Source organism: Abramis brama, assembly GCF_963993115.1.
Source record: "Abramis brama genome assembly, chromosome: 8".
Taxonomy (NCBI): Eukaryota; Metazoa; Chordata; class Actinopteri; order Cypriniformes; family Leuciscidae; genus Abramis; species Abramis brama.
The window spans coordinates 42,190,926-42,216,495 of NC_139970.1; the positions used below are offsets into that span (position 1 = coordinate 42,190,926).

The following is a 25,570-nucleotide window of genomic DNA, read 5'->3' on the forward strand; positions in this document are numbered from 1 at the left end:
CTGCTGCAATTTTAGTTTGAGCAACATGATTCAAAATAACTTATAGATCATTTCAATATACGCTTATACTTCAATGCATGCATTATAATTAATAGGAAATTAAAGGAATGTTTTGAATTCTTGCATGTTCTCATTAAATGTATTTGGTGCTAATTTGTTACTGAAAATATAACAGCACTGAAAAACTATTTCGAATTGTTTTCCCTCTACTTACAACACAGCAAGGTATTTTTAAATATATTTTTTTATTATAGATTGTAGTATACATGTATTTTTTATTAAATGACAGTACATTCCTTTTAATATGACATTCATCATTTACATGTTAGATTGTGATGGCTTACATTTACAGACAGAAACTGAATCATTTACTGTACACTTCTGGAGATTTCAGTAAAATAACCATTTCATAGTTGTTGACAGTAATACGAAAGTCTGCTAAACATGGAAGATTGGAATATTCTGACAAAACCTGTCAAGAACACCTCCAGTTGCATAAACACAGTCACTATGTTAAGACTATCTTAAGAACTAGTGAACAAATAGCAGTTACTGTAGATAAGATATCCAATTCACATTAAACTGATCTAACTTTTATCTATCTTGACTTTAAATTATTTTTATTCTATATAACTAATTTTTAAGACTAGTCTTAGCCAAGCCGTTTACGCAACCGGCCACAGATGACTATAGTCTGAGCAGTTTATTCACCTGGCCAAAGCAGGCCATATTAAACCCCCAAAATCGGGAGAAAAATTACGTTTTGCACAAAATGAAATTTTTAGGATCTTTATGATTTTAGCATTGTGAAATTTAATGACAATTAAACCAAAAAATCTCATTCTTAATACTGCAATGCTAAACATGTTGGTGAGTATGAAAATAATGTCACAATGCAAAAATAAAATTTTTTTTTACTTTCATTCGCCTGTTTTACACTCATACCTGGTTCATTACAGCGATTATTTTCTAGACTTTTTTTTTAATGAATGTCAATGTAGAGTATTAAATACTGGGGATGTAAAACATGCTGCACTAGAACTATCTATTGCTTCACATTAATCACGTTGCATAGACAGACACAATATCACAGACACAACACTGAAGCTCACAGACACACATCACCTGTTCTAATGTTTCACAATCACAGCACCTGGTTCACAATCTCCACCTTTACCTGCGACATCAAACCATTCCCCGCATGGAAAAGCTGCAGGAATAAAGATTGGCCAGGAAATAGACAGTAAAATCTGCAGAAACTTTTATCAACTAACAGCAGCAGTTTAGTGTAAAGAATAAACACAGTTACCGTCTACACTGAAAGTGACCGGTGTTGCACTTGCATTGCACAAGGAAAATACATTTTTGAACAGCAAAATAACTTTACATTGCCACAGTTGTGTATGCATATAGTTAACAACAAGGTGATTTTAATTAGAGGACCAGAAACATCACGAGCTGGCTTTGATGAAACGGTCTAAAGTGATTCAAATATATAACAAATTAAATGTATAGCAATAGTTTCACACTATTATTTATTTAAATCGAGCGGAAACAGACGTGTGGTTTCTCCAAGTGTAGTCCTTTCACTGAGACGTGTTTTTGTCCTGCTTTTCTAAAGACGCTCTAATAAGTGCATACATTTGAACACGGAAGTATTTGAAAACGATGACGCATGTTTAGTCACGATCATACGACGCGAAGCGAAGGGATCTTGAATCAGTCTGTAGGGGTTGTATTCGCTATAATAACCGCCTCGCTCTACATTATCCCGCTTATTACATGGCTACCTACCAAATAAATCAATAATTTGACACAAAATATTAATTTAAAAAAGTAGTTTATTGATTTAAAAACGATTGTATTGCTTCCGCTAAAGAAAATAGTCCGTTCCGTCTCTACGGTTAGAATCCTGCGTCCATAGCAACGCTCTGTTTTCCATGGCAACGGTGTGTTATACTTAGCAGCGGTCTGTTATCAAGAAATAACACACCGCATTCTACATTAGAATTCAACCAAGCCATGTAATAATGATAGATACGTTATCTATGGTTGTACCAGGTTTATTGCGCCTGCTATTTACTTCCATAATGTTGTTAAAAATAAATGTTACTTTGTACAATCTTCATATTACATTCCTGCAGATATGACAGAAAATGTACTTGTGATTGTGGCAAAACATGAGGAGAGTTGTGTTTTAGACCAAACATGGAATGGCGATCAAGTGTGAACTGGACGCATTCAATGGTGAGATATTTAGCAAATAAAATAATCGTGGCAGAAGAATAGCTTGAGGAATTTATAATATTTGGTCTCTCGGTATCATCTCAGTGAGCTTTTACGCTTAATGCATACATAGTAAGATGATTTAAGCATTTTCAGTAGGGGTGTAACAATATATCGTGTCACAATATATCGCAATACAAAAATGCAACAATATGTTTTGTGGATTGTGACAATATATACTGTGTGTAATTCCCCCAAAATAGAAATTCTGTGTGAGAAAAAAATTCAAGTTTTCAGAGTTTTAGTGTCAGTACTACATTAAACTACTATATATAATGTTGAATATAATGTATAATAATGCAATGGGGGAATATTAGTGTGTCCTGATAATGCCAAATGTCTGATGTTACCAGTAAAAAGTGGCTTACATTATTTTAAATATATCTAGTCGTGAGACAATGCAAGCATATTCGTCTAAAATAATTCTGTTTTCAGCTTCAGAATCATGAATATTGTTATTCTGGTGTCTCTATTGTCCTGCATTGGGTTTCCAGAACCAAGTCCAAGACTATTCATTTACACACACAATGTAATACCAAATTTAGCATTTTAATCAACAGTAAATGTTTTGTTAACCTTTTATCATATGTCTTGGAGTATCGCAATAATATCGTATCGTGAGTTCAGTATTGTGATATGTATCGAATCGTGACATGAGGGTCTCGTCACACCCCTAGTTTTCAGACATTTCAGTGTGGACGGAGAGTGTTTAGAAACGAACACGCAGTTTTAATGTAAATGTATCAATAATTCTATTAATTACACTGGGAGTAATCTAGTTTTGGATGCTCTGCATCAGTCCAGCATAAAGATGAAGCAAATACAGGCCACCAATGGAGAAGAAGATCAGGTTCAGGCACACATCGAGTCGTACCCTCCTTCACTCACTAAAGCATCAGGCGTTCACCTGTTTTAACGGAGGAGTGGCAGTCGGGTTGAAGGTCGCTTTAAAACCCGGTGTCGATGCTGAGAGAGCGACGGGTCACGTGTTCGATCTCTCCCGTCACATACTCGTTGAAGGACGTCTGATACTTTGCCAACATCTTCAGCATCAGTCGGAGATTCAGCCACCACTGAGTCTTGGGCATCCGGTGTCTGCAGGGCGAGAGAAACTGCTCACTGATACTGGAACACTTTACAATAAGCTTCATTAGTTAATGTATTAACTAACAATGAGCAATACATTTGTTACAGTAGTTATTAATCTTTGTTAATATTAGTTAATAAAAATACAGCTGTTCAATGTTGGTTCATGTTAGTTCACAGTGCATTAACTAATGTTGACAAATACAACCTTTGATTTTAATAACGTATAAGTAAATGTTGATAGTAATATTACCTAAGATTATTAAATGCTGAAGAAGTATTGTTCATTCTTAGTTCATGTTAATTAATGAAAAAAAAAAAACAAAAAAAAAAAACAAATGTAGTTAACTAATGTTAAGTAATGAAAGTGCTACATTTCTGTATTTAAATTTTAACTTTTTGACTAGGAAAAAGTGTCCCAATCAAGCTGACTTCACCCCTGCTGAACCTGGTGTAGTGTGTGTAATTGTTAGAGTCACTCACACAAAGTCGGTCTGGTCTTTCAGCTCAGTGACGGGACTGAAGGTCAAAACCTTCTTGTACAGGCCGATCACACAGGCCGAGTCTGGGGTGTTAGCAAACACACGACCTGACAGACACAAACACACTCAGTCGTTTCATCTTCTGCAGAAATCTAAAGTTTAAACGGCTGCTCAGAATTAGTTCTGTCATGTGACTAAATACCATTGACTTCAGCAGGAAAACACAAAAACTGATTTATACAGAGATGTTTTGTACAGTTATATTTAGTTTTAAACATCCTCTCACCTAGTCTAAAATTGTCGATCATCTTCTCTGTGAGCCACTGCACGGCTCGAACGCCCAGTTTAGTGCCGTAGTTTCTGTCAAACGGTGTCGGCACTCCACCCTATAAACATCAGAGACACAACATCATTTCTTTCAGCAGAGCCAAACCCCAATGTTGTAATTTCACTTAAAGTCCCTCTGTGGTTAATGTTGTTATTATGTCTATGTGGTGTTTTTAATATGCTTTAAGACAAACCATGTGTAAATTCATAAGTCGACAGCATTGCTGAGTATTTCCTCCTTAAAACTGCAGTGAACCAAAGACAGTCTCAAAAACACGCTTTGAAATCGCTGGTGTTTCTGACGTCACAAACTACCTTGTAACCAATCAGATCAACGTGTGATCGTCAACCAGTGGATCTCTGAGCTGAGTGGAGGCGGGGCTCATTTGCATATTCATAGAACCGCGTATACTAAATGAGGCAAGGGTGTCGAGTTACATTCAAGATATTTTAAGACATGAAGAATTTATTTTCAAGGAAAAGACATTTAAATATGTAATTTTGGTGATCAAAGATGAGTTTTAAGGGATAAAATTATTGACTACAGGGGGACTTTAAAATCTTTTAATAATGCACCATAATTGTACTTTAAGTAATCCATGAAAATTTTTATAACACTTACAATAAGATTCCTATTGTTATCAATGAAAAATGCTTCTAAAGTAATCTCAGTTTAAGTTAATTTCAGCATTTAGTAATACATTATTAAAATCTAAAGCTGTATCTGTTAATATTATTTAATGGACCTGAGCTAACATGAACTAACAATTTTGATTAACTGATGTTAACAAAGATTAATAAACAATGTAACAAATGTATTGCTCATGGTTATTTAATGCATTAACTAATATTAACTAATGGGAGCTTATTGTTTTTCCATGAAAAACTGTGCAGAAGAAATTTGCACTATTATAATGAATGCATGTTTTGAAATCTAAACAATGCCAATCCTAAATATTTTATGCATTAAAGGTTTTTTAAATATGAATAGCTGTTTAGTTGCAAGAAATAACATATTGAAATTAGAATTAGAAACCCTAACCCTAATTACAGTAGGCTCTTTGACACAGTGGGCCCTATTTTAACGATCTGAAACGCAAGTATCAAACGCGAAACGCAAGTAACTTTGTGGGCGGGTCTCGGGCGCTGTTGCTATTATACCGGCGGGATAAATGACTCTTGCGCCCGACGCAAATCTAAAATGGGTTGGTCTGAAGTCGCTTCATTACTCATAGGTGTGGTTTGGGCGTAACCTGAAATAAACCAATCAGAGCGTCATCTCACATTCCCTTTAAGAGCAGGCGCGCTTGTTCCATGGCGGTTTGCTATTATAACGGCGGATTTGCCAGGAGCGGTTCACAGCCGAGGAGACCGACGTTCTCGTCAGGGCGTAAAACACAGAGAAGTGACATTGAGGATGGAGAAACACACCCAAATTAGCTTCGGTTAAACAGGCGTATAATAATTTGGGTAAATGTGTAAGCTAGATTTATGCCTATTTTTTCACATCTTCATGGACACAACAATGATTTCCCTCGTGTGGTAATATTTTTCCTTGTAATTATGGATGGTTTGCAAAAATGAGAACTGCTGCGTCTGTGTGTAGATGAGAGAAGCAAAGTGTATGTGTGTTGTGCACACGCTACATTATGGCCAAGCATGCGCCCTTAAAATAGCCTCTGAATAACGCACCACTGACTTTAGACGAGGTTTCTCCTGGTCTGTGGCGGAATTGTTTTCTGAAACTGCAAAATAGCACCAGGGAACGTTTGCGCCGGAACACGCCTCCTCTTTTCGCTGAACCGCCCCCGGGAGCGCAAGTTCATTCCCTAATTTACCGACGTGCGTCTGTGGAGGGAAAAGTCTGCTGTGCGTGGGGGCAAAATAGGAATGATACATGCGTCGGTGTACAAAGTCATTTGCGCTGGGTGCAAGATAGGGCCCAGTATTTGTGTGTGTAATCAACTATGAAGTGTGCTTCAAACTGAAAAGCAGGTGATTTTTAAGATAATTAATAGGATGCACAGAGATGCTGAAAGGGACCCTTCATACGTCACTTTATTAGTTGTTAAATTACTACGCTGAGCCTGTACCTGCTGCAGATGTCCCAGGACATTGACCCTGCAGTCGAAGACACCTTTGCCCTCTGCCGAGTACAGCTTATGGATGAAATCAGTGGTGTATTGCTCATGGCATTTCTCATTCCTGTGAACAGAGCAGATTTACACTCATGTCATTAAAGGTGCAGTGAGCCGTTCCTGAGAAACACTGGTGAAAATTGAAACCCAAGCAAACAATTTTGTGAATATTTGCTAGATGTCTGTTCTGTGTGTATGCAATTTCGGGTAACACGTTATTTTACAGTGTCCTTGTTACATATGTTACATGTACTTACCATAGTAATAACAGTAAATTATGCATAATTACACGCAACTAACCCTCAACCAAACCCTAATCCTACCCTAACCCTAAGTACATGTAGTAGTTTAATATTACTCAGTACTTAAATATATAATTACACTGTAACAATGACACCTTAAAATAAAGTGTAACCCAATTTCGGATGCAGACGCCATTTCCATCCTGGGAAATTGGTGCGAAATATCTGTCATAAAAATGGAAGTTGCTGCAATCGGGGGATACATCATTTTTCATACATCATAAGAAATTATTAGTTATGATTATATTCCAATAGTTTAGATTATTATATGTGAACCTAAAATATGTGTTGCAGGGCAAAACTGTGTTGTTAATGTGGACTCGTTACCTCAGCACCAGACCTCTCTGGATGTCTTTCTTCATTTTCTCCGTCAAATGCTCCACATTGGTCTAAAAGAAGTGACACAGCAACAGCAAAACAGTGTTTATTCTTCCATGTGTAGATGTGGAGCGTTGGGAAATGTTAACTTATTGTATATTAAACTGCTTTATAAAATGATTATGCCATTAAAATGCACTCTCAATGCCTGTTTTTGTTTGGAAAATGAGTAACAGACTCCATAATATCAGCTAGCACATGGTTAAAACAATAATTATGATACTATCATAGACGATAAACATGGCACAGCCTTACCTTGAGGTCATGGATGTTGAAAGGATCTTCGAAGATGTAAGCGGCGTCCGCTCCGACAGCGATGCCTGTGGTGGTTGCCAGATATCCACAGTATCCACCCATAGTCTCCACCACAAACACTCTCCTCTTGGTCCCTGTGGCCGACTGCTTGATCTTATCACAGCTCTTCATGAAACACAGACCAGCTTCAGATCAAAAACTAGATAACGAATGCAGCGACACGGCATCTTTATTTATAGCTTCTGCGATTAAGGTATGCAGGTGTGCAAGCTTTTCAGATACAAGCCTCGTTTCAAAACCGAAAATGTAAAATGTAATCAAAGCAAGTTTTTGTATTAACCTCCTTTTATTTATTGGAAAGTTTTATATTCATAAATGTAAATGTACAAAAAGCAAACCCCGCTTTGACATCTTCAAACGAGAATTGAATTTGTACTTAAATACAATTTCGATGTCTGTAAATAAGAAAGCTATAAAAATAAAATCTAGAATTTGTGCCATGTTTAATATTGTAATATTATTATTTTTTCTTTTTCTTTTCTTTCTTTTACATCTCTTGGCAAATAATTTTCAATAGGTAAATGAGGCTTCTTTACATCTTTTTCTTGTTGACTATTGAACTTTTTTATTGTTTAAAGGTTTGTCTGTCTTTGTATCTTATGTTTGTTAAAATTTGCAATAAAAAAACTTTAAAAATAAGCATAAAAATACATTTATATTTAAATTTTACATTGATGCTTTTACCGAAATCGATTTCTATTGCATATTCAGTATTTTGCATAGTATCGGTTCATGCATTTCTTGGGAATCAAACCCATGACCTTGAAGTTGCAAGCCAGGACACATAAATATTAGGTGAAATTGTAAGTTTTTTTATTGATTCTTTCTATATTTTCACTGATATCTCACTTGTGATGCATTATGGGATTGCCTTGTCCACAAAGTAAACTGCACATGCAATGCTGCTTTAGCGTTAGGCATCTTACACAGCGTTACACTAAGAGCATTTGTGTTGGTGCACATATGTTGCTCTAAGTGTGTATGTAGGGTTGGGAGACAGAAAAAGGGATTCTCTGAAGCATTGTAATTCTGACACAACTTCAAAAAAATAAATGTTTACAGACGAACCCTAGCAAAATCGTCTACTGTGTATAGGCAGCTCACTAGGTTTGGAAACAGAGCCACAATATTTTCTTGTGTTCTCCATTTCTTGCAAGTTGCATTTAGGTTTAGTAAAATACATATGCCAATAAGAGTAAATCTAAAAGAGAATATCTATGAGTGTTTATGTGTGTTGTGAGTCCTGTACTTACGGCCATCGCTGCATTAACCGCAGTATCGCTGCCCAGACTGAACTCAGTGCCTGGAACATTGTTGCTGATGGTGGCAGGGATGATGCACATGGGAATACATAATTCATCATAACAGCCCCTCGCTTCAACCAACTCCAGTACGCCCTCGTACGCCTGGACACCACAGAAAGTACAGTCAGATATCATAAAGTGCATTCAGATATCAGGAAGTACAGCGAGGACTTTTTTTTGTTGTTGAATTGAAAACTTAATTTTGCGTTTCATGGAAGATAATAAAGGTTGGAAATAGGGCTGGGCGAAACAAATTCAAATTTTATTTCCAAATTTTGACAGTATTCAATAGATATCAAAATGTAAAAACAAAGATTTTTTTGCCCCCCATGAAATCAGCAATAGTAAAAAAAAAAAAAAGGCAGTGACACTTTTACATTTTTACTAAATGAACACAAAAGGAACATTTAAAAATCATATAAACATAAAGGTACCGGAATAAAAATAAGAAATATACAAATATACAAACTTTAGTGCATATATATATATATATACATATATATACATACATATATATATACACATATATATATATATATATATATATATATATATATATATATATATATATATATATATATATATATATATATATATATATATATATATATACATATATATATATATACATATATATATATATACACATATATATATATATACACATATATATATATATATATATATATATATATATATATATATATATATATATATATATATATGGTTGTTGAAGCAACAAAGGAAGCTCTTTGAAGGACAAAGAAACACATTACACAGAATAAGTGTCATGTCTATTAGTTTGCATTAACATGTTTGTGTACCTCAAAACCTCCGACGACAAACAGTGACTGGATGCTGAACTTGTTGAGGTTTTCCACCAGTTTCTCCATGCAGGTGCTGGGAAGGGTTCTGGAGAACATCGAGGGTCACAAAGATGGGATTAAATTAAAGAGCCAGTGAAAAATGCACTGACTTTTAAAGATGACTGACCGTTTAGTTCCCAGCAGAGATCCGCCCTGACCCGTCCAGCCGGCCACCTGATTCCACGACACTTCATTTACCTAAAAAACAGTGGGATTTCATGTTACCATTTCATTAATATTAATATAACTATTGTTCTTTCCAAATAACAGAAAGAGATTATACTACCCCCTTTTGTATATATATATTTTTTTTTTTTTTTCATTTGGATTGCACTCATTTGTTGCATGCATTTGGGAATTATGGATAATAGGATCATTGGTTGGAATCAATGGATGGAATCATGGAATCCAGTCATAGAAATGGAATTTACAGTATACTGTAACATGAAATGTCATGGAATTAAAGCACAAAAATACTATTTTTTAAATACTATACACAGTGCACTAACCCTTTTGCGACCTTATGGACATTTTTGTCTTTTTCAGTTTCGTTTTTTTAAATCACTTTGCCTGTGTTAATGCCAACTGCATAAAATTTGGCACAGGTGTGTATTTTTATTGGAATTTTACTATTTCACTCCCATTTCCTTTAATAAATCTATTTTGCACTAGCAACACAAAATAGTTCCTCTCAGGACCTTTTGGACAAAAATGTCCCCATTGAAACCCATTAAAACTGCAGTTTTTCATGCCATTTCACTATAAAATGATGCAATCTTTGTTAATAGGCTTTCATTCTGTTGGCAAGGCTTCAAAATTATTTTTTTTTACTATTTTTCACCAGATGGTGCCATTTTCTCAGGTTTGGCCTATAAAGCAAATACTCGCTTTATTCCTGTTTTCTGCTTATGCATATTATAGAGCCAATTGGATCAATTAAGCAGCTGTAATTTTGTGTGGGTGTGTTGGTATAGAGTGTGGTTTGTATGTGTGTAATAAAATAATTGTGTGTGTGTGAGTGCATTTGTGTGCTTGAAATATCTGAGAGAGAAAAACTCACAGACAAATCACAGACAAACCACTGTGTTCCAGAGGAGTTTTGCTGCATCTAATGGGGAAAATCTGGTTCTGCGCCCAAACAAAACCTCACTGAAAGTTGGATTTATGGCTTTGATTTTCAAGCAGTTTAAGAGTTCAGCATGTTTCGTAAAATATATATTTTATATAAAATATTGTTCATAAATAATTTTCATAAACTTAAACCTCTATAACTTTGTTTTTAAAATTTGTTTAATTTTTTTTTACTTCACTAATAATCTGCCACGGGTCTTCTTTAAAATGAGACCAAACTTAAGTCTGCGCTCCCAAACGTCAACATTTTATGACGGTTTTTACAGACATTTTTGTCCACTGTGGACCTTTTCTGAACTGATGCACAAGGGTTAAATATGAAGTCTGCATGTTCTTCGTGTCTCTGTGTGAATCAGTTTCATCTACTACACACATATTGAAGCACGCATGATGCTCGTGGTGTTTTCATCACTATATGAGGACATGAACACATGAACTTCATCTCTAGATTAGGGTATCATTAAAGAAATCATTGAAATGCACAGTTCTTCACCGCTCCATTGGCCAGACCCTCAAATCCATCGCTGACGAAGTAAACCCGGTGTCCCGTGGCCAGACCGACCCTCACCGCTGACCTCACCGCAGCGTTCATGCCGGCAGCTGGAGCTCCCACGTTCAGGATGGCCATCGAGTAGTTGCTCTGAGATCAAAATCAATAACATGAAACTGGGATATAATGGAAGAACACATAACCAAAGCAACCCTTCACTGAGCACCAACAATCTGCTCTTTTCTAATGTAAGTCTATGCATTTTAAATGGAATTATTCAAAAATATTGAAAAAAAAATAATGTTGTTACACTAAGACACTTAGACTTTAGAGAATTTGAATTTGTCTAATATTTGATGTTTGCATCATTGATTCTGTTATTTCCCTGTTTATCACTGTGAAGCTGCTTTGAAACAATCTGTATTGTATAAAGCGCTGTAGAAATAAAACTTTACTTTAAGATTAGCATTTTATGATCCATAAGCCCTGATATCTTAGCTACAATAAAAATGTATAAGTACCAGTTGCAAAAAATGACTTGAATGTAAAAGTTTACAGTTTTGTATATGTGACCCTGGATCACAAAACCAGTCACATGTCGCACGTGTATATTTGTGGCAATAGCCAACAATACATTATATGGGTCAAAAAATTATCGATTTTTCTTTTATGCCAAAAATCATTTAAATATTAAGTAAAGATCATGTTCCATGAAGATATTTTGTTAATATATAAAACATTTATTTTTGTGAGTGAATGCAGCACAATCGTGAACATAAATGAACAACTTTAAAGAAGATTTTCTCAATGTTTCGATTTTTTTGCACCCTCAGATTCCAGATTTACAATAGTTGTATCTCGACCAAATATTGTCCTATTCTAACAAACCATACATCAATGGAAAGCTTATTCAGCTTTCAGATGATGTATAAATCTCAATATCAAAAAATGTACCCATGTGACTGTTTTTGTGGTCCAGGGTCACATATAATGCTGTAAAATCAGCTTTAGTGTTCGTGTGTTACCTGAACCGCAGCAGGTTTATGATAGGCCAGCAACTTATAAATGTTCCAGTTGTTCTCAAAACTCCTGTAAACAGAATCATTTGATTCATTATTACTCGCTTGTGTGGAAATCAGTCAGCTCAAACTTTGACCTCAGCAGGTTTATCTGCTAATAAACACAGATGATAATGAATTTCACATGTGAATCTGAAACGAAGCGTCTCACCTGCCCCGTAACTGGATGGCTTCTTCAAACCGCTTCTCATTCATGGCCCTCTGAACCTCTTTAGTCTGTAAGAGAGAGAGTCACATTATTCTCTTAAGGCAAGATAAACTTGACAAAACTATTGTTTTTCATGCACTGGTTAATGTTGAGCTATTTTGCTTCCATAACTTCCCAAATACACATTTAAGTGTTTATTTTATTACACTTTATTTGTGTTTACAGATTTCAGTTTCAATCCTTATCTTTAAAGGTCAGAAATCTCCACTTCAGCAGATTTACACACACCAAACTTTAGTTTGATTCCTATCTATACACTGAAGGTTTGTTCATTTATTATTCGCCTGATTTATAGAACATGTTCACATCTACATAATATATATTTGGTTGTTGATAGTCTGATTTCTGGAGATATAAAAAGAGAAATCCAAAATCCCCTCTATTAAAACTTTTAACTCTAAAATGTCAGCAAAATCAAAGAATGTCCTTTAGTGTTTAATTAACTAGGGAGGTATGGGGTTATCAATTAGTTATACATTTTACCCTATTCGCTTGGTGTCTTGCCTTAATAATGTGAGAAATTATTTGAGACAAAAACAAAACAAAAGATTGCTTGTCAAATTCATTAGTGCATTACAAATGAACTGTTTGGTATATCAAAAGGCTTTTAATGCAATTTTTTAAGATTACTGTTTCTTGTTTCTTGTTTCTCTTACCAGACATCTTGTCTCATTTTGTAATTGATGTAATACCCTTTATATGTCTGCAAAATTGTATAAAAAAAAACTTGGGATTAAAAACCGGTGCACTACTGAAGACTTACCATCTCTACGGCCTCCATGAGCGGGAGACGCACGGCCTGGTTCCCTGATAGGCCGATCACACAGGCGGGGGTGTCCGGTCCCGCCTCCAGCAGGGCGACCACGGCCTCGACACCCATCTTACTGCTCTACAGGACAAAACATCCACAGCCTCACTTCAACATCACTACTCAAAACTACTGTTAGGGTTTAAAGGTGCACTGTGTAATTTCTAGCGGCATCTAGTGGCGAGGTTACGAATTGCAACCAACAGAAGTTATGGTGGCCGACAGGAAGTGATGTCGTCGTCTGAGACATCAGAGAGTAGCCAGTTAAGCAAGAGGTTTCTTTACAAAGATAAATTAAGAAATTACTTTTACTTAATTAATCAGTAAAACTATGTTATTGTGAATATTATTGTAACTTGTTCATCATTGTGTCAGTGTTTTATTCACTGACTTTAGCTCGCTTCTTTACACGAAGAACAACACAAAAACATGTTTGTCCATTTAGAGCCACTGTAGAAACACGTCGATGTAAGGAGACCCGCGGTGTGTGTAGATAGAAATGCCTCATTCTAAGGTGATAAAAACACAACGGTTCATTATGTAAGGTCTTTTCACCACTGAAGACATAGTTATGTGTATGATACTGCATTTCTGTCAACAGATCCTCCTAAATATTACACAGTGCACTTTGAATTGAAAGTGTTTATTTACCAGAACTCTGTCGAAGGCTGACGGTGTCCCGCCCCTCTGGACGTGACCCAGAACAGTGACCCGAGTGTCATAACCCAGACGAGACACAACCAGCTGCAAGCAATCACAAATCACATGATCATTTATACACATCTGATTGGTCAAGCAGCGTTAGTCTATGGTTAGAAGAGAGCTGCTGATACTTGTTTTATGTATCTTTTTCCCACACATTTGTTTCTATAATGCTTTATATAATAAACATTTTTAAAGTTTTTAAAGCAGCTTCACAGAAAATAAGTGTTGCAAAATGTATGAAAAGAAATTCAATTCCAGCTTTAAAATGCCTCTATAGAAGACTTTTTATCAGAAGACTGCGGACGCTTGTTTCCACCACTGAATAACGAATAAAAGAGGTAAATGCGACTTTTTATCTCACAATTCTGACTTTTTCCTTGCAGAGGTAAAAGGTACATTTATGACTTCCTTTCTTTCAAATTGCGAGTTTATATCTTGCGATTTTGAGTTCAAAACTCGCAATTCTGACTTTTATTGTGAGATATAAACTCGAGAACTGCGAGATTAAAAAGTAAAAATTGTGAGATATAAACTCGAGTTAATTGCAATTTTTCTCACAATTCTGAGCAATTCCAAGTTTATTACTGGTAATTTACTTTTTTTCCACAGAATTGTGAGATGTAAACTCAGAATTGCGAGTAATAAAAGTCTGAATTGTGAGACAATTACAAGAAATACCTTATTTTTTGTTGTTCTGTGGCGGAAACAAGCTTCCACAAGTTCATATCACTTCTAGAAAACATATGGCTAACATTTAATAAGTGCAAACTTATTGTAAATTTTATGAAAAAACTAAAGCAGGTGTAAATAATATCTATAGGAATTGAATTAGCATGTACTAAAATGACTTTAAAGGGATAGTTCATCCAAAAATGAAAATTCTGTCATCATTTACTCTCCCTCAAGTTGTTCCAAACCTTTGTGAGTTTCTTTCTTCTGCTGAACATAAAAGAAGATATTTTGAAAAATGTTGGTAAAATGTCGGTATTGATTTCCATAGTAATTTTATTGTCCATACTATGGAAGTCAAAAGGGTCCATCAACTTTTTGGTTACCCATATATTTTAAAATATCTTCTTTTGTGTTGAGCAGAAGAAAGAAATCCATACAGGTTTGGAACAACTTGAGGGCGAGTAAATGTTTTTTTGTGTGAACTGTCCCTTTAAGAGCTTTTCTCCCGCTCTGAAGAGCTTCACTCACGTCTTTGATGTAGTTGGAGGTGATGGCCTCACCGCTTTTGTTGATGGCTCCTTCAGCGATGATGATGATGTTCAGTCTGGATCCTTTACTGCGGCTCTGAGCAAACACATCCAGTAGTCATAAAGTCAAACTGGGCTGTTGTTATTTCTATCCCGTCTGCAGGTGCTAATGCACTCTTATTGGGGAATAACTGACCTCTGAATGTTGCTACTGACCAATCAGAATCAAGCATCAGATTGCCATGTAATGAAATACTTTATTACACGGCTCTGCGGAATACTTGATTCTGATTGGTCAATCGCGCCATCCGATTATCTGGGAATGACATACCGCTGAAAACAGAAACACAGGCTCATCCGGGTCACTGAAGTCAGCAGCGCTATACACTCGCTAGGAACGGGTTTTGTTCATGGAAGTTTTGCATTTTGTGAGTTAATAAAATATTAAAACTCAGTCGAATCAATATTTTGTGTAAAGTTATTTAATTATGCCATCCAGTATCGTGGACTCGCTCTCTCGTTTCATACAAACGCAGCGGTGGCCATTTTGTGACTATTGTTTTGTACACTGTTGGATTATAGGATACAAACAGGTACGATTTTAAAACAGTTTAATCTGAAATCAATATCTCTTATCTCCATAATTATTTATGTGTTGAAATGCTGTGTAATAAGTGGTATGACTATACCGTATCTCTTAAATGTCCGTCTAGTTTGATCTTGCCGCTGAAACTGCTCTCTCCGCGAAGTTTTGCGTTTAAAGAGCTAATAAAATATTTCAACTCAGATCAATATTTCGTGTCTAATTATTTACTTATGTAGCAATTAGGAGTGTAATAAGCGGGATAATATACATCCAGCCGGTTGTTATCTCAGAATAAACCCCCTTCAGGTGTGTGTGTGTGTGTGTGTGTGAGTGTGTTATCTCAGAATAAACCCCCTTCAGGTGTGTGTGTGTGTGTGTGTGAGTGTGTTATCTCAGAAAAAAACCCCTTTAGGTGTGTGTGTGTGTGTGTGTCTGAGTGTGCTATCTCAGAATAAACCCCCTTTAGGTGTGTGTGTGTTTCATAAATGCCATCATGTGTGCTCCATCAGTGTGTTTAATGATCTATAAGTGATCTCACCTCTCCCAGTCGAGCGCACATGAGCTCTTCCCAGCCGTCCTCAGGAGGAGCTTCAGGGATGAACAGCCAATCGGCTCCAGACGCCAGAGCTGAGACCAGCGCTAGATACCTGTGTCAGTGCCAACACTACAGTCACATTCTGGACGTCACTGAGCATAATAATGCACTTTATTTATAATGTGCTCTTCTAAAACCCAAAACATCAGTGACCCTAAAAGTAAAAAGTTCTGTCATGAAACCCTAGATGGCACAGGCTGGTCGGTCCTTAAAGGGTTAGTTCACACAAAAATGAAAATTAGCCCATGATTTACTCTCCCTCAAGCCATCCTAGGTATGTATGACTTTCTTCTTTCAGCCAAACACAATCAGAGTTATATTAAAAAATATCCTGGCTCTTCCAAGCTTTATAATGGGAGTGAAAAGAGCCTCTGTAGGACACAGCTGATTGGTTCCTGCTGTATCAGTAGCCAATGAGCTCACTGCTCAACCTTCAAATACTGGCATTAGCTGTAGCAGTGCAGAACGCTTTCAGAAACCCTCCACCTTCCCCAGCTCCACCTGTGCAGATCCGCTACGGGTCATTCATGTACGCTATACTGTACAGCAGCAGTGTAGCAGATCTATTCCATCAAGACTAAACATATCTATATTATCATATCCATTACCATACCAAACACTCAGAGAGTTGTCATGACAGAACTATAATTCTGACATTATTAACTCAACCTCATCCAAACCTGTCAGGAGGAGTAAATCATGGCAGAATTTTCATTTTGGAAAATTATAAAATAAACAGCAGAGCATTGAATTGCAGTAGAAAATCTAAAACTGAAATGAAAATGAATTAATACTATATATATATATATATACAGAAATACACAAATGACTAAAACTTTAACTAAAATTAAAAGGAAAAAGGAACATTTTAAAATAAAGGTAAACTGAAATAAAGTATTTATAAAACTTAACCTTTTTATTTTAGATAAATTAGAAATGTTGCCTTGGCAACTAAAGTTTATAGAAATATAATTTGAAGAACAAAAATTACAAAAACTGAAATAAATATTAAAGCTTTTGAAAAAAACCTAGTGAAGTTAAAAAAGCAAACTAAAACTAAAACAGAAAATTAGCAGTATTAAAAATGTTAATAAATACTGTAATATTATATAAACAATACTGAAAATAACTGTTGCCAGTAAGTTCTGGGTGGATGCTATAGCACTGTTAGAAGGTTTGGGTGGTTGCCAAGATGTTCTGTGTGGTTGCTAGGGGCAATGTTAGAATGTTTGGGTGGTTGCCAAGATGTTTTGTGTGGTTGCTAGGGGCACTGTTAGAATGTTTGGGTGGTTGCCAAGATGTTCTGGATGGTTGTTAGGGGCACTGTTATAATGTTTGGGTGGTTGCCAAGATGTTTTGTGTGGTTGCTAGGGACACTGTTAGAATGTTTGGGTGTTTGCCAAGACTGTTCTGTGTGGTTGCTAGGGACACTGTTAGAATGTTTGGGTGTTCTGTGTGGTTGCTAGGGGCACTGTTAGAATGTTTGGGTGTTCTGTGTGGTTGCTACAGCGTACACATAATCTCAAATCTAAACATGTTTGTAATCTTCCCATGATCTTCTTGGTGTGTGTGCAGTTTTTCTCTGCCGAGGACACTCACCCGCAGTGGCGACCCATGACCTCTAGCACAAACGTGCGCTGATGGCTGGAAAAAAGATCAATAACACAAAGTGAGCACTTAAAATGATGAAAACTTGTCTTAATGTACATCTGCCTACGTGCAACTGTCGCAACAGAACAAGAGAGACAAGACGAGACAAGACGAGAATTCCACACATTCCTGAACAAACAACAGGAAATCAGTCGTCAGTCACAGACAATTTCCCATTAATTATATTATATTTTCTTATCTACATACAGTAAGTCTTATAGCCAGTGTCATTTGAGTATCGTTGAGATACAATTTTAGTTTTTAATAATATTTTGAATTAGCTTTTATTTTTATATTTTCCATTTTGATTTTCCATTTAAGATTTAGTCATTTTGTTGTAAGTTTTTGTCATTTTAGTGTTTTCTTGTTTTGTTTTTAATATTTCCGTTTTCATTTTAATTTTAGTTAAAAGTTTAAGTAAATTTGTTTTTTTTCCTGTCATTTTTTTTAAACATCTGTATAGTTTTTTATACATTTTTATTTCAGTTTTACATTTAGTTTTTTAGAACATCAAGTTAAATGAAATTAAAAAGTTTACTTTTTTATATTTTATTTTAGTTAATGTTTATTTTTATTTTTAAATTTCAATTTTTGTTTAAATTTAAGTTTTAGTATATTTTTTTTTGCATTTCTCTCATTTTAGTAGTTTTTTTTTAAAACATGTAGTTTTTATTCATTTTTACTTCAGTTTTAGATTATTTTATTTTATTACATCAAGTTCAACTAAATTAAAGTTTACTTTTTTATATTATATTTTAGTTAACGTTTATTTTTATATTTTCCATTTTAATTTCAGCCAAAGGTTTAGTAATTTTGTTGCTTTTCTGTCATTTTTAGTAGTTTTTTTTTTAAATATGTGTTTTTATAAATTCTTATTCAGTTTTAGATTTATTTTATTACATCAATTTAAACAAAATTAAAAAGTTGACTTTTTTTATTAAATATGTGAATATTGTTTTTATTTCAGTTTTCGATAAGCTAAATGAAGATGAGAATGCTGTAGTTGAGCTGGACCTGGTGGCGGTGGTGGTGATGGCGTCGATGATCTCAGTGATGCGGTTGAGGGCCGAGTCAGCGCCGATGGTCATGTCGGTTCCACAGAAGTCATTATCGATGGACCCCACCAGACCCACGATGTTCAGGTGCCCGTGCTGACGGGCCGTTTCTGCCGTGATTCGACCTGTCAATAAAACGCGTATATGTGATATAGTTCATAAATATGTGTATATAGTTCACATCAGTCCAAAGACTTCCTTTGTGGGGAAATATTTAGCAGAATGCTGCAGTTCATCAACATTTTCGAGTTAGATTAGTAGCATTTAGTGTTATGTTATCCATTCAATTTCTTTTTAATTGTGACTTTTATTGTTCATGCCAGTTTTTATTTTAGTTTTATTCATATTTTAATTTTTACTTTTATTTTTTATATTTTTAGTTTTCATGTTAACTTTAGCTGCATTTTTTGTAATTTCATTATGTGCTTTTGTCATTTTATTAGTAATTTAGGTCATTTTTCTTCAGTTTAAGCTTATTTCAGTTTATTGCCAAGGCAACATTTCTAATTTTTATTTAAGTTTTTCAACCAATATTTATATTTTATTCCAGCTTTCTTCAACTAACAGAAATGTTTTTAAAGTCCCCCTGTGGTGAAAATCAAGTTTTTAATGTTGTTTATATGTCTATGTGGTGTTTTTAATATGCTTTAAGACAAACCATGTGTAAATTCATAAGTCGACTCCATTGCTGAGTATTTTCTCCTTAAAACTGCAGTGAACCAAAGACAGTCTCAAAAACGCTTTGAAATCGCTGGTGTTTCTGACGTCACAAACTACCTTGTAACCAATCAGATCAACGTGTGATCGTCAACCAGTGGATCTCTGAGCTGAGTGAGTGGAGGCGGGGCTCATTTGCATATTCATAGAACCGCGCATACTAAATGAGGCAAGGGTGTCGAGTTACATTCAAGATATTTTAAGGCATGAAGGCTTTTTTTTCAATGAAAAACCTTTTAAATATGTCATTTTGGTGATCAAAGATGAGTTTTAAGGGATAAAATGATTGACTACAGGGGACTTTAAGGGTTTTAGGTGTAGTTAACAATAATAACCTTAATGCCATGTAAAGAAGATAAATAATATTATTATTAATATGAAAATAAATAAATAAGGAACAACTTTTTGCTAGTAACTTGTAGCAGAGCTAACTAGTTGACTGTAGCTGATCTTGACATTATGAGTAGCTTGTATCTTGGGAAACTACAATCTCAAAATGGTTTCCTGAACACTGATGAGTCAATGACTTGTTTTGACACTTTGATACAGCTTTATGATTCTTATCTTGAGGAGACTTTACTGCCCGACTGATCATTTATGAGCTTGAGTCTGCTTTCATGACCTTTTTTAGGGATGCACCGATCCGAACATTTTGGTTGAAACGGATAACCAATAATTCTTTATATTTGAAAGCCGATAACCGATATATTGGCCGATAAATCTAAATCCAAATTTGTATAAAATTTTTATGAGCCTGATTTAAAAAACAAAAGTCTCATCATTAAAATCCATGTCCCAAACACACAATTATAATGTTCTCATTATATTTTTATGTAGCCGATATGACAGACTTGTGCTGAAAATGTTGCACTGAACCATATTGTCCTTTTTGAAGTGATTTCAATCATATTTCAAGCAATTCAAAACCATCATATTGAACAGTGTGCATCTGAAGTGTCTCAGCTGAAGGAAATAATCCATTATTTATCGGCTTTAATATATCAGCCAAATGTTCTTATCGGGCGATAACAATAGTAAACCTGAACATGTTGGCCGATACCGATATGTTGGCCGATATATCATGCAAACCCCTATTTTTTTGGGCAGAAAACTTCACAAAAAATTCAATTTAGTCCTTTAAGTAAATAGCAAAGCTCTGTTTTCCACATTTAATGATATTTGGTACCTTTCTCCACCAGCTCCTGGAGGAGTCCGCTCCACTCCGAGCGGAAGATGTTTGCTCCGGTGAGGCTGCCGTCTCCTCCACACACACACAGGTTACAGATGCCACGCTTCACCAGGTTAAAGGCCGCCGCTAAACGTCCCTCTCGCGTGGTGAAGGCCTTACAGCGGGCGCTGCCGATCACCGTTCCTCCCTGTGGAGGACGACAACACAGAGGAGACGCTTAGAGACGCGAGTCTGTAATCATATACAGTTATTATTTGCAATGCTTCAGCACAGGCATAAATGCACGTCAGCGCTGCGCCAGAACAGCCTCATGCATCACGGTGAGTTTGAGGAAAACAGCAGAAACACAGCAGTCAGTGAGCGGACATACACACACACACACACACAAACTCACTGAGTGAACAGAGTTTGCACTCGGGATCGATAAAACCGGTTCACCCAGAGAATGAAAATACTGGCTTTACTGACTAATTCCTGCATGTCATTCCGAAGCTATATGCTGTTATTAAACACATTTCTGTCTACAGTAGGGGTGTAATAATATATCGTGTCACAATATATCGCAATACAAAAATGCAACAACATGTATCGTGGATAGTGAATATCTGTATATCAGACTAATATCGTAGCGTGAGTTCAGTATCGTGATATGTGACATGAGTGTATCGTTACACCCCTAGTCTACATGCATGCGTGCAGAAAGTTAAGCACCACTAAAGTACCCGAACAGGAGCCCATGTGACTCATGCACTATATTCCAAGCTATTGATAATCTCCTCTGTCAATCAGATGAAAAAATGCTGCATTGATTAATTTCATTCAGTTACAACAAACATGAAGCTCGCAACTATGACCTGCGCAATGCATCAACAAACGTCACTGCAAATGAACTCTGAGAGCAGACGGAAGTTCAACAGTGCAATTTCACTGAAACAACAACAGCATAAGGGCTTGAAATGACATGAGGGAGAATAAACGATGAACGAATCTTCATTTTTGGGTGAACCGTCCCTTTAACAGTCTCCATAAACACTTAATAATGGATGCACTTGATCACAGAATCATAGAAATCTTGAGTAGTAATAATATAATCTTAAACTCAGACTGAAGTCACTGCATACAGGACATTTCATAAGGCCAAACTACTGCATTTCCAGCACTACCTGCAGCATCTATAGATGTTAATATTGCCTTTGTTATTCTGATATCTTTATTTTCTCAGGCTGGATGAAAGCACATGCAGCAGGACAGCTTACCAGTTCACCAGCTTAACCGGAGAACACAGAGCAGAAGACAGAAGAGAGAGAGAGACTCAACAAGAGGAGCGTTCAGAGTAAACCTTCACTACAGCCGTTTCACTGCAACTAAAACATCACTTTCAGTCACTCAAATACAGCTGATATTAAATATAAAGATTAGATGACAAACTTAAATATTGGAAATGCTGCCGTGGCAACTAACTTACATAAATGCGTTACTAAAATTACTAAAGCTGAATAAAAATAAAGCTAATTAACAACAATAGAAAAACTAGTAGAACTGACAAATGCACATGATTTTACAAAAAACTTGATATGAAAACTAAAATGTGAATAAATAATATATTAGTTTATTAACCAATACATGTATGCACTACCGTTCAAAAAGTCGGTGAGAAATGTTTATGCTTTTGAAATAAGTCTCTTCTGCTCACCCAGGCTACATTTATTAGGGCCAAAAATACAGTTAAAATTGTGAAATATTATTATAATTTAACAAGGCTGTTTTCTATGTGAATATATAGTAAAGTGTAATTTATTCCTGTGATCAAAGCTGGATTTTCAGCATCATTACTCCAGTCTTCAGTGTCACATGATGCTTCAGGAATCACTGCATCTTTGCTGAATGAAAGTATTAAAAATAAATGAATGAAATCTCACTGAGCCCAAACTCTTGAACGGTAGCGTACTGGAGAAAGAAGAGTTATGATAACTGTTTTTCAGGCACAGATGTTCTCAGCAAGAACTTCTGTCTGGATCTAAACTGATCTGAGTCCAGATCTTACCAGCTGAATTATATTGGTGACGCTCTGCCAGTTGGCCAGTTTAATATTGTCTCCTCCGTCTACCAGTCCTTGATACCCCTGAAATCAAAGTGAATACTCACATTAATACTCATATATCATGTAAACACACATTTCATCATCCATACATTCCCAATTCCCAATGTTGGCAGGAGTACCTCATACACCAGATACACCTTGGCGCCCACATAGATGCCCATCCGGGTCACGGCACGAATCGCTGCGTTCATTCCTGACGGAGAGACGTTCAGTTTCAGCCTTTCATCCTCATATTCAGAAGTTTGATTACAATCATCAGTAGCGAGTAATAATCAGTTTCTGGATTTTAATACAGTGTAAACTCAAAATGCACATCTGACACGACCTCACAAAACCTGTCCATTAAAATATTACATATATTTTATAATATTTAATATGATTATATAATACTATAGTATGTATTTATTAATTGAACTGTTTTTTTATCATTTTATTTAGTGCTGTCAAACCGATTAATCATGATTAATCGCATTTAACATTAAGGCTTATAATATATGTGTGTGTGTGTGTGTGTGTATACAGTATATATATATACACACAGTATATATACATATATATATATATATATACACACATATACAGTATATATATATATATATATATATATATATATATATTTGGGCTGTCTAGTTGATTAATCACGATAAAGTTTGTTTTTTTATCTAATATATGTGTATGTGTGTGTATATATATATATATTTAACATATAGACATATTATATAAACATTTTTATGTTAGACAAACTTTTATGATAGATGCAACTATTCACGATTAATCAATTTGACAGCACTATTTTTATTATAAGTAACAATTTTTTTTTAAATTGTTTTAGTTTTAGTTAACTATAATAACCCTGTCTGGTACGATATAGTATATCAGCATAATCATCATATCAATAACAGCATAGAGCAAATGAGGGTTAAAAAGTGCTTCATTTATATGGAAATAAAATCACAATATATAAAAAATAAGCTACATTTATTATGTGAAATATGCTGTTCTTGACCGGTTCAAGTGTGTTCATCTGGCAGGTCCTGCTCATCCAGTACTGTACTTACTACTTACATTAGCATCACAGATTTAAGTTACACTTTATTTTAAGGTGTCATTGTTACAGTGTAATTATATATTTAAGTACTGAGTAATATTAATTAACTACATGTTACTATAGGGTTAGGGTAGGATTAGGGTTTGGTTGAGGGTTAGTTGCATGTAATTATGCATAATTTACTGTTATTACTATGGTAAGTACATGTAACAAGGATTGTTACCCAGATTTATATAGATCTTCTAGAATAATTACGACAACCGGTGGAGCGACAGCATAAACATAATGCATGTTAAACTCAAAAACAGCTGAAAGTCTGAATCTGCCCAGGAGACAGTGCAGGACATTTAATCTCACGGTGAAAATCTAAATCTTGTCTTATATAAACCTTTGCTTTTGCGTTTTGCTGTCATGACATGAACAAACACGCTTGCCTATATAACTCAGAGATGGGAGTCACTGGTGTTACCCATAAGAAAAGTGACACCAGTGACTCTTTCACTAGTGTAAATGTGTGTGTGTGTGTATCTGTGGCCCTGCGTCACCTTGCGCGTCTCCTCCGCTGGTCAGTGCGGCGATCGCTCGCCCCGCGCCGGTCATCCGCAGCTTCTCCAGCCCCGCGGAACTCATTCTGCTCGCGTCGCGTCGAAGTCTCCGCTAAACACGCTTCTGCTCTGCGGGATAACAGTATATCACTGTAAATCAGTGGTTCGGAGAAGCTCGTTTGCAGCGCGTCGCGTCGGGTCTCCTGCGCAGATTGACCTTCCGGGAAGCAGACGCAAGGACGCCCCTGACGCGCGCTGACGTCTCTCCACACCAGTTGCACGGTGGGTTTGGCACAATGCGAATGCGACGCGTCGAACTGCACGATTTCCTTGTAGAGCAACTAAAGATCTGCGAGATTAATGATGCTGCAGTGCAGATGTGTTGCAATGACCCTAACCGAAATGAGTCATGAGATGTTATATAAAGTTTTGCTTTTTAGCCTATTTAAGCTTGATATTTCATGTACCTGTGAATACTGTGCACTAGAAAAATAAAATATTTTGCATCTGTTTTTTCACTGTATTTACTCAAAGATTTAGAAACCTTTAGAAAAATGAAGTGTATGATAAATGTGTGTATTATTTGGTGTGCTTTTTTAATACTCAGAATGGCAATTTGGAATGTAAAGAACAACATATTAAACAGTTATTTCTTTTATTGGGAAAAATACCATATACATAAAAAGAAATGGGCTTAATGGAAACCACATTTTTCACATTTTTAAAATGACTTTAAATGATATCTAAATATTTTGGATCAAACTAAAAACAAACAAAAACTGAAAACATGTAATGCTTTAAAACAAATCAGCTGAACAAATTCTTATGCTCGAATGGATACTTTCCGATACTGGTTTCCGACCGCAGCACAGCTCATAAAGATAATAAACGATATTCGCTTAAATACTGATTCAGGCAAATTATCAGTGCTGGTATACTCGACCTCAGTGCTGCATTTGACACTGTCAATCATAACATGC

At 35.7% G+C, this 25,570-nt stretch overlaps 1 protein-coding gene across 1 annotated transcript; it reads right to left on the reverse strand.

Annotated features, from left to right (window-relative positions):
• Positions 1 to 226: 226 nt before the first annotated feature.
• pfkla (phosphofructokinase, liver a) lies at positions 227 to 24,869 on the reverse strand. Its single transcript, XM_084122403.1, has 22 exons — positions 24,591 to 24,869; positions 23,117 to 23,190; positions 22,941 to 23,018; positions 20,894 to 21,083; positions 18,950 to 19,115; positions 17,885 to 17,929; positions 16,229 to 16,337; positions 15,106 to 15,201; positions 13,852 to 13,944; positions 13,156 to 13,281; positions 12,336 to 12,400; positions 12,131 to 12,194; positions 11,109 to 11,255; positions 9,612 to 9,682; positions 9,443 to 9,530; positions 8,568 to 8,720; positions 7,255 to 7,419; positions 6,949 to 7,010; positions 6,275 to 6,386; positions 4,141 to 4,240; positions 3,856 to 3,961; positions 227 to 3,381 (listed from the first exon to the last, which is right to left on the reverse strand). The coding sequence occupies exons 1-22, from the start codon at positions 24,673 to 24,675 to the stop codon at positions 3,234 to 3,236; spliced, it is 2,343 nt and encodes a 780-aa protein (XP_083978529.1). The 5' UTR covers positions 24,676 to 24,869; the 3' UTR covers positions 227 to 3,233.
• Positions 24,870 to 25,570: the final 701 nt, after the last annotated feature.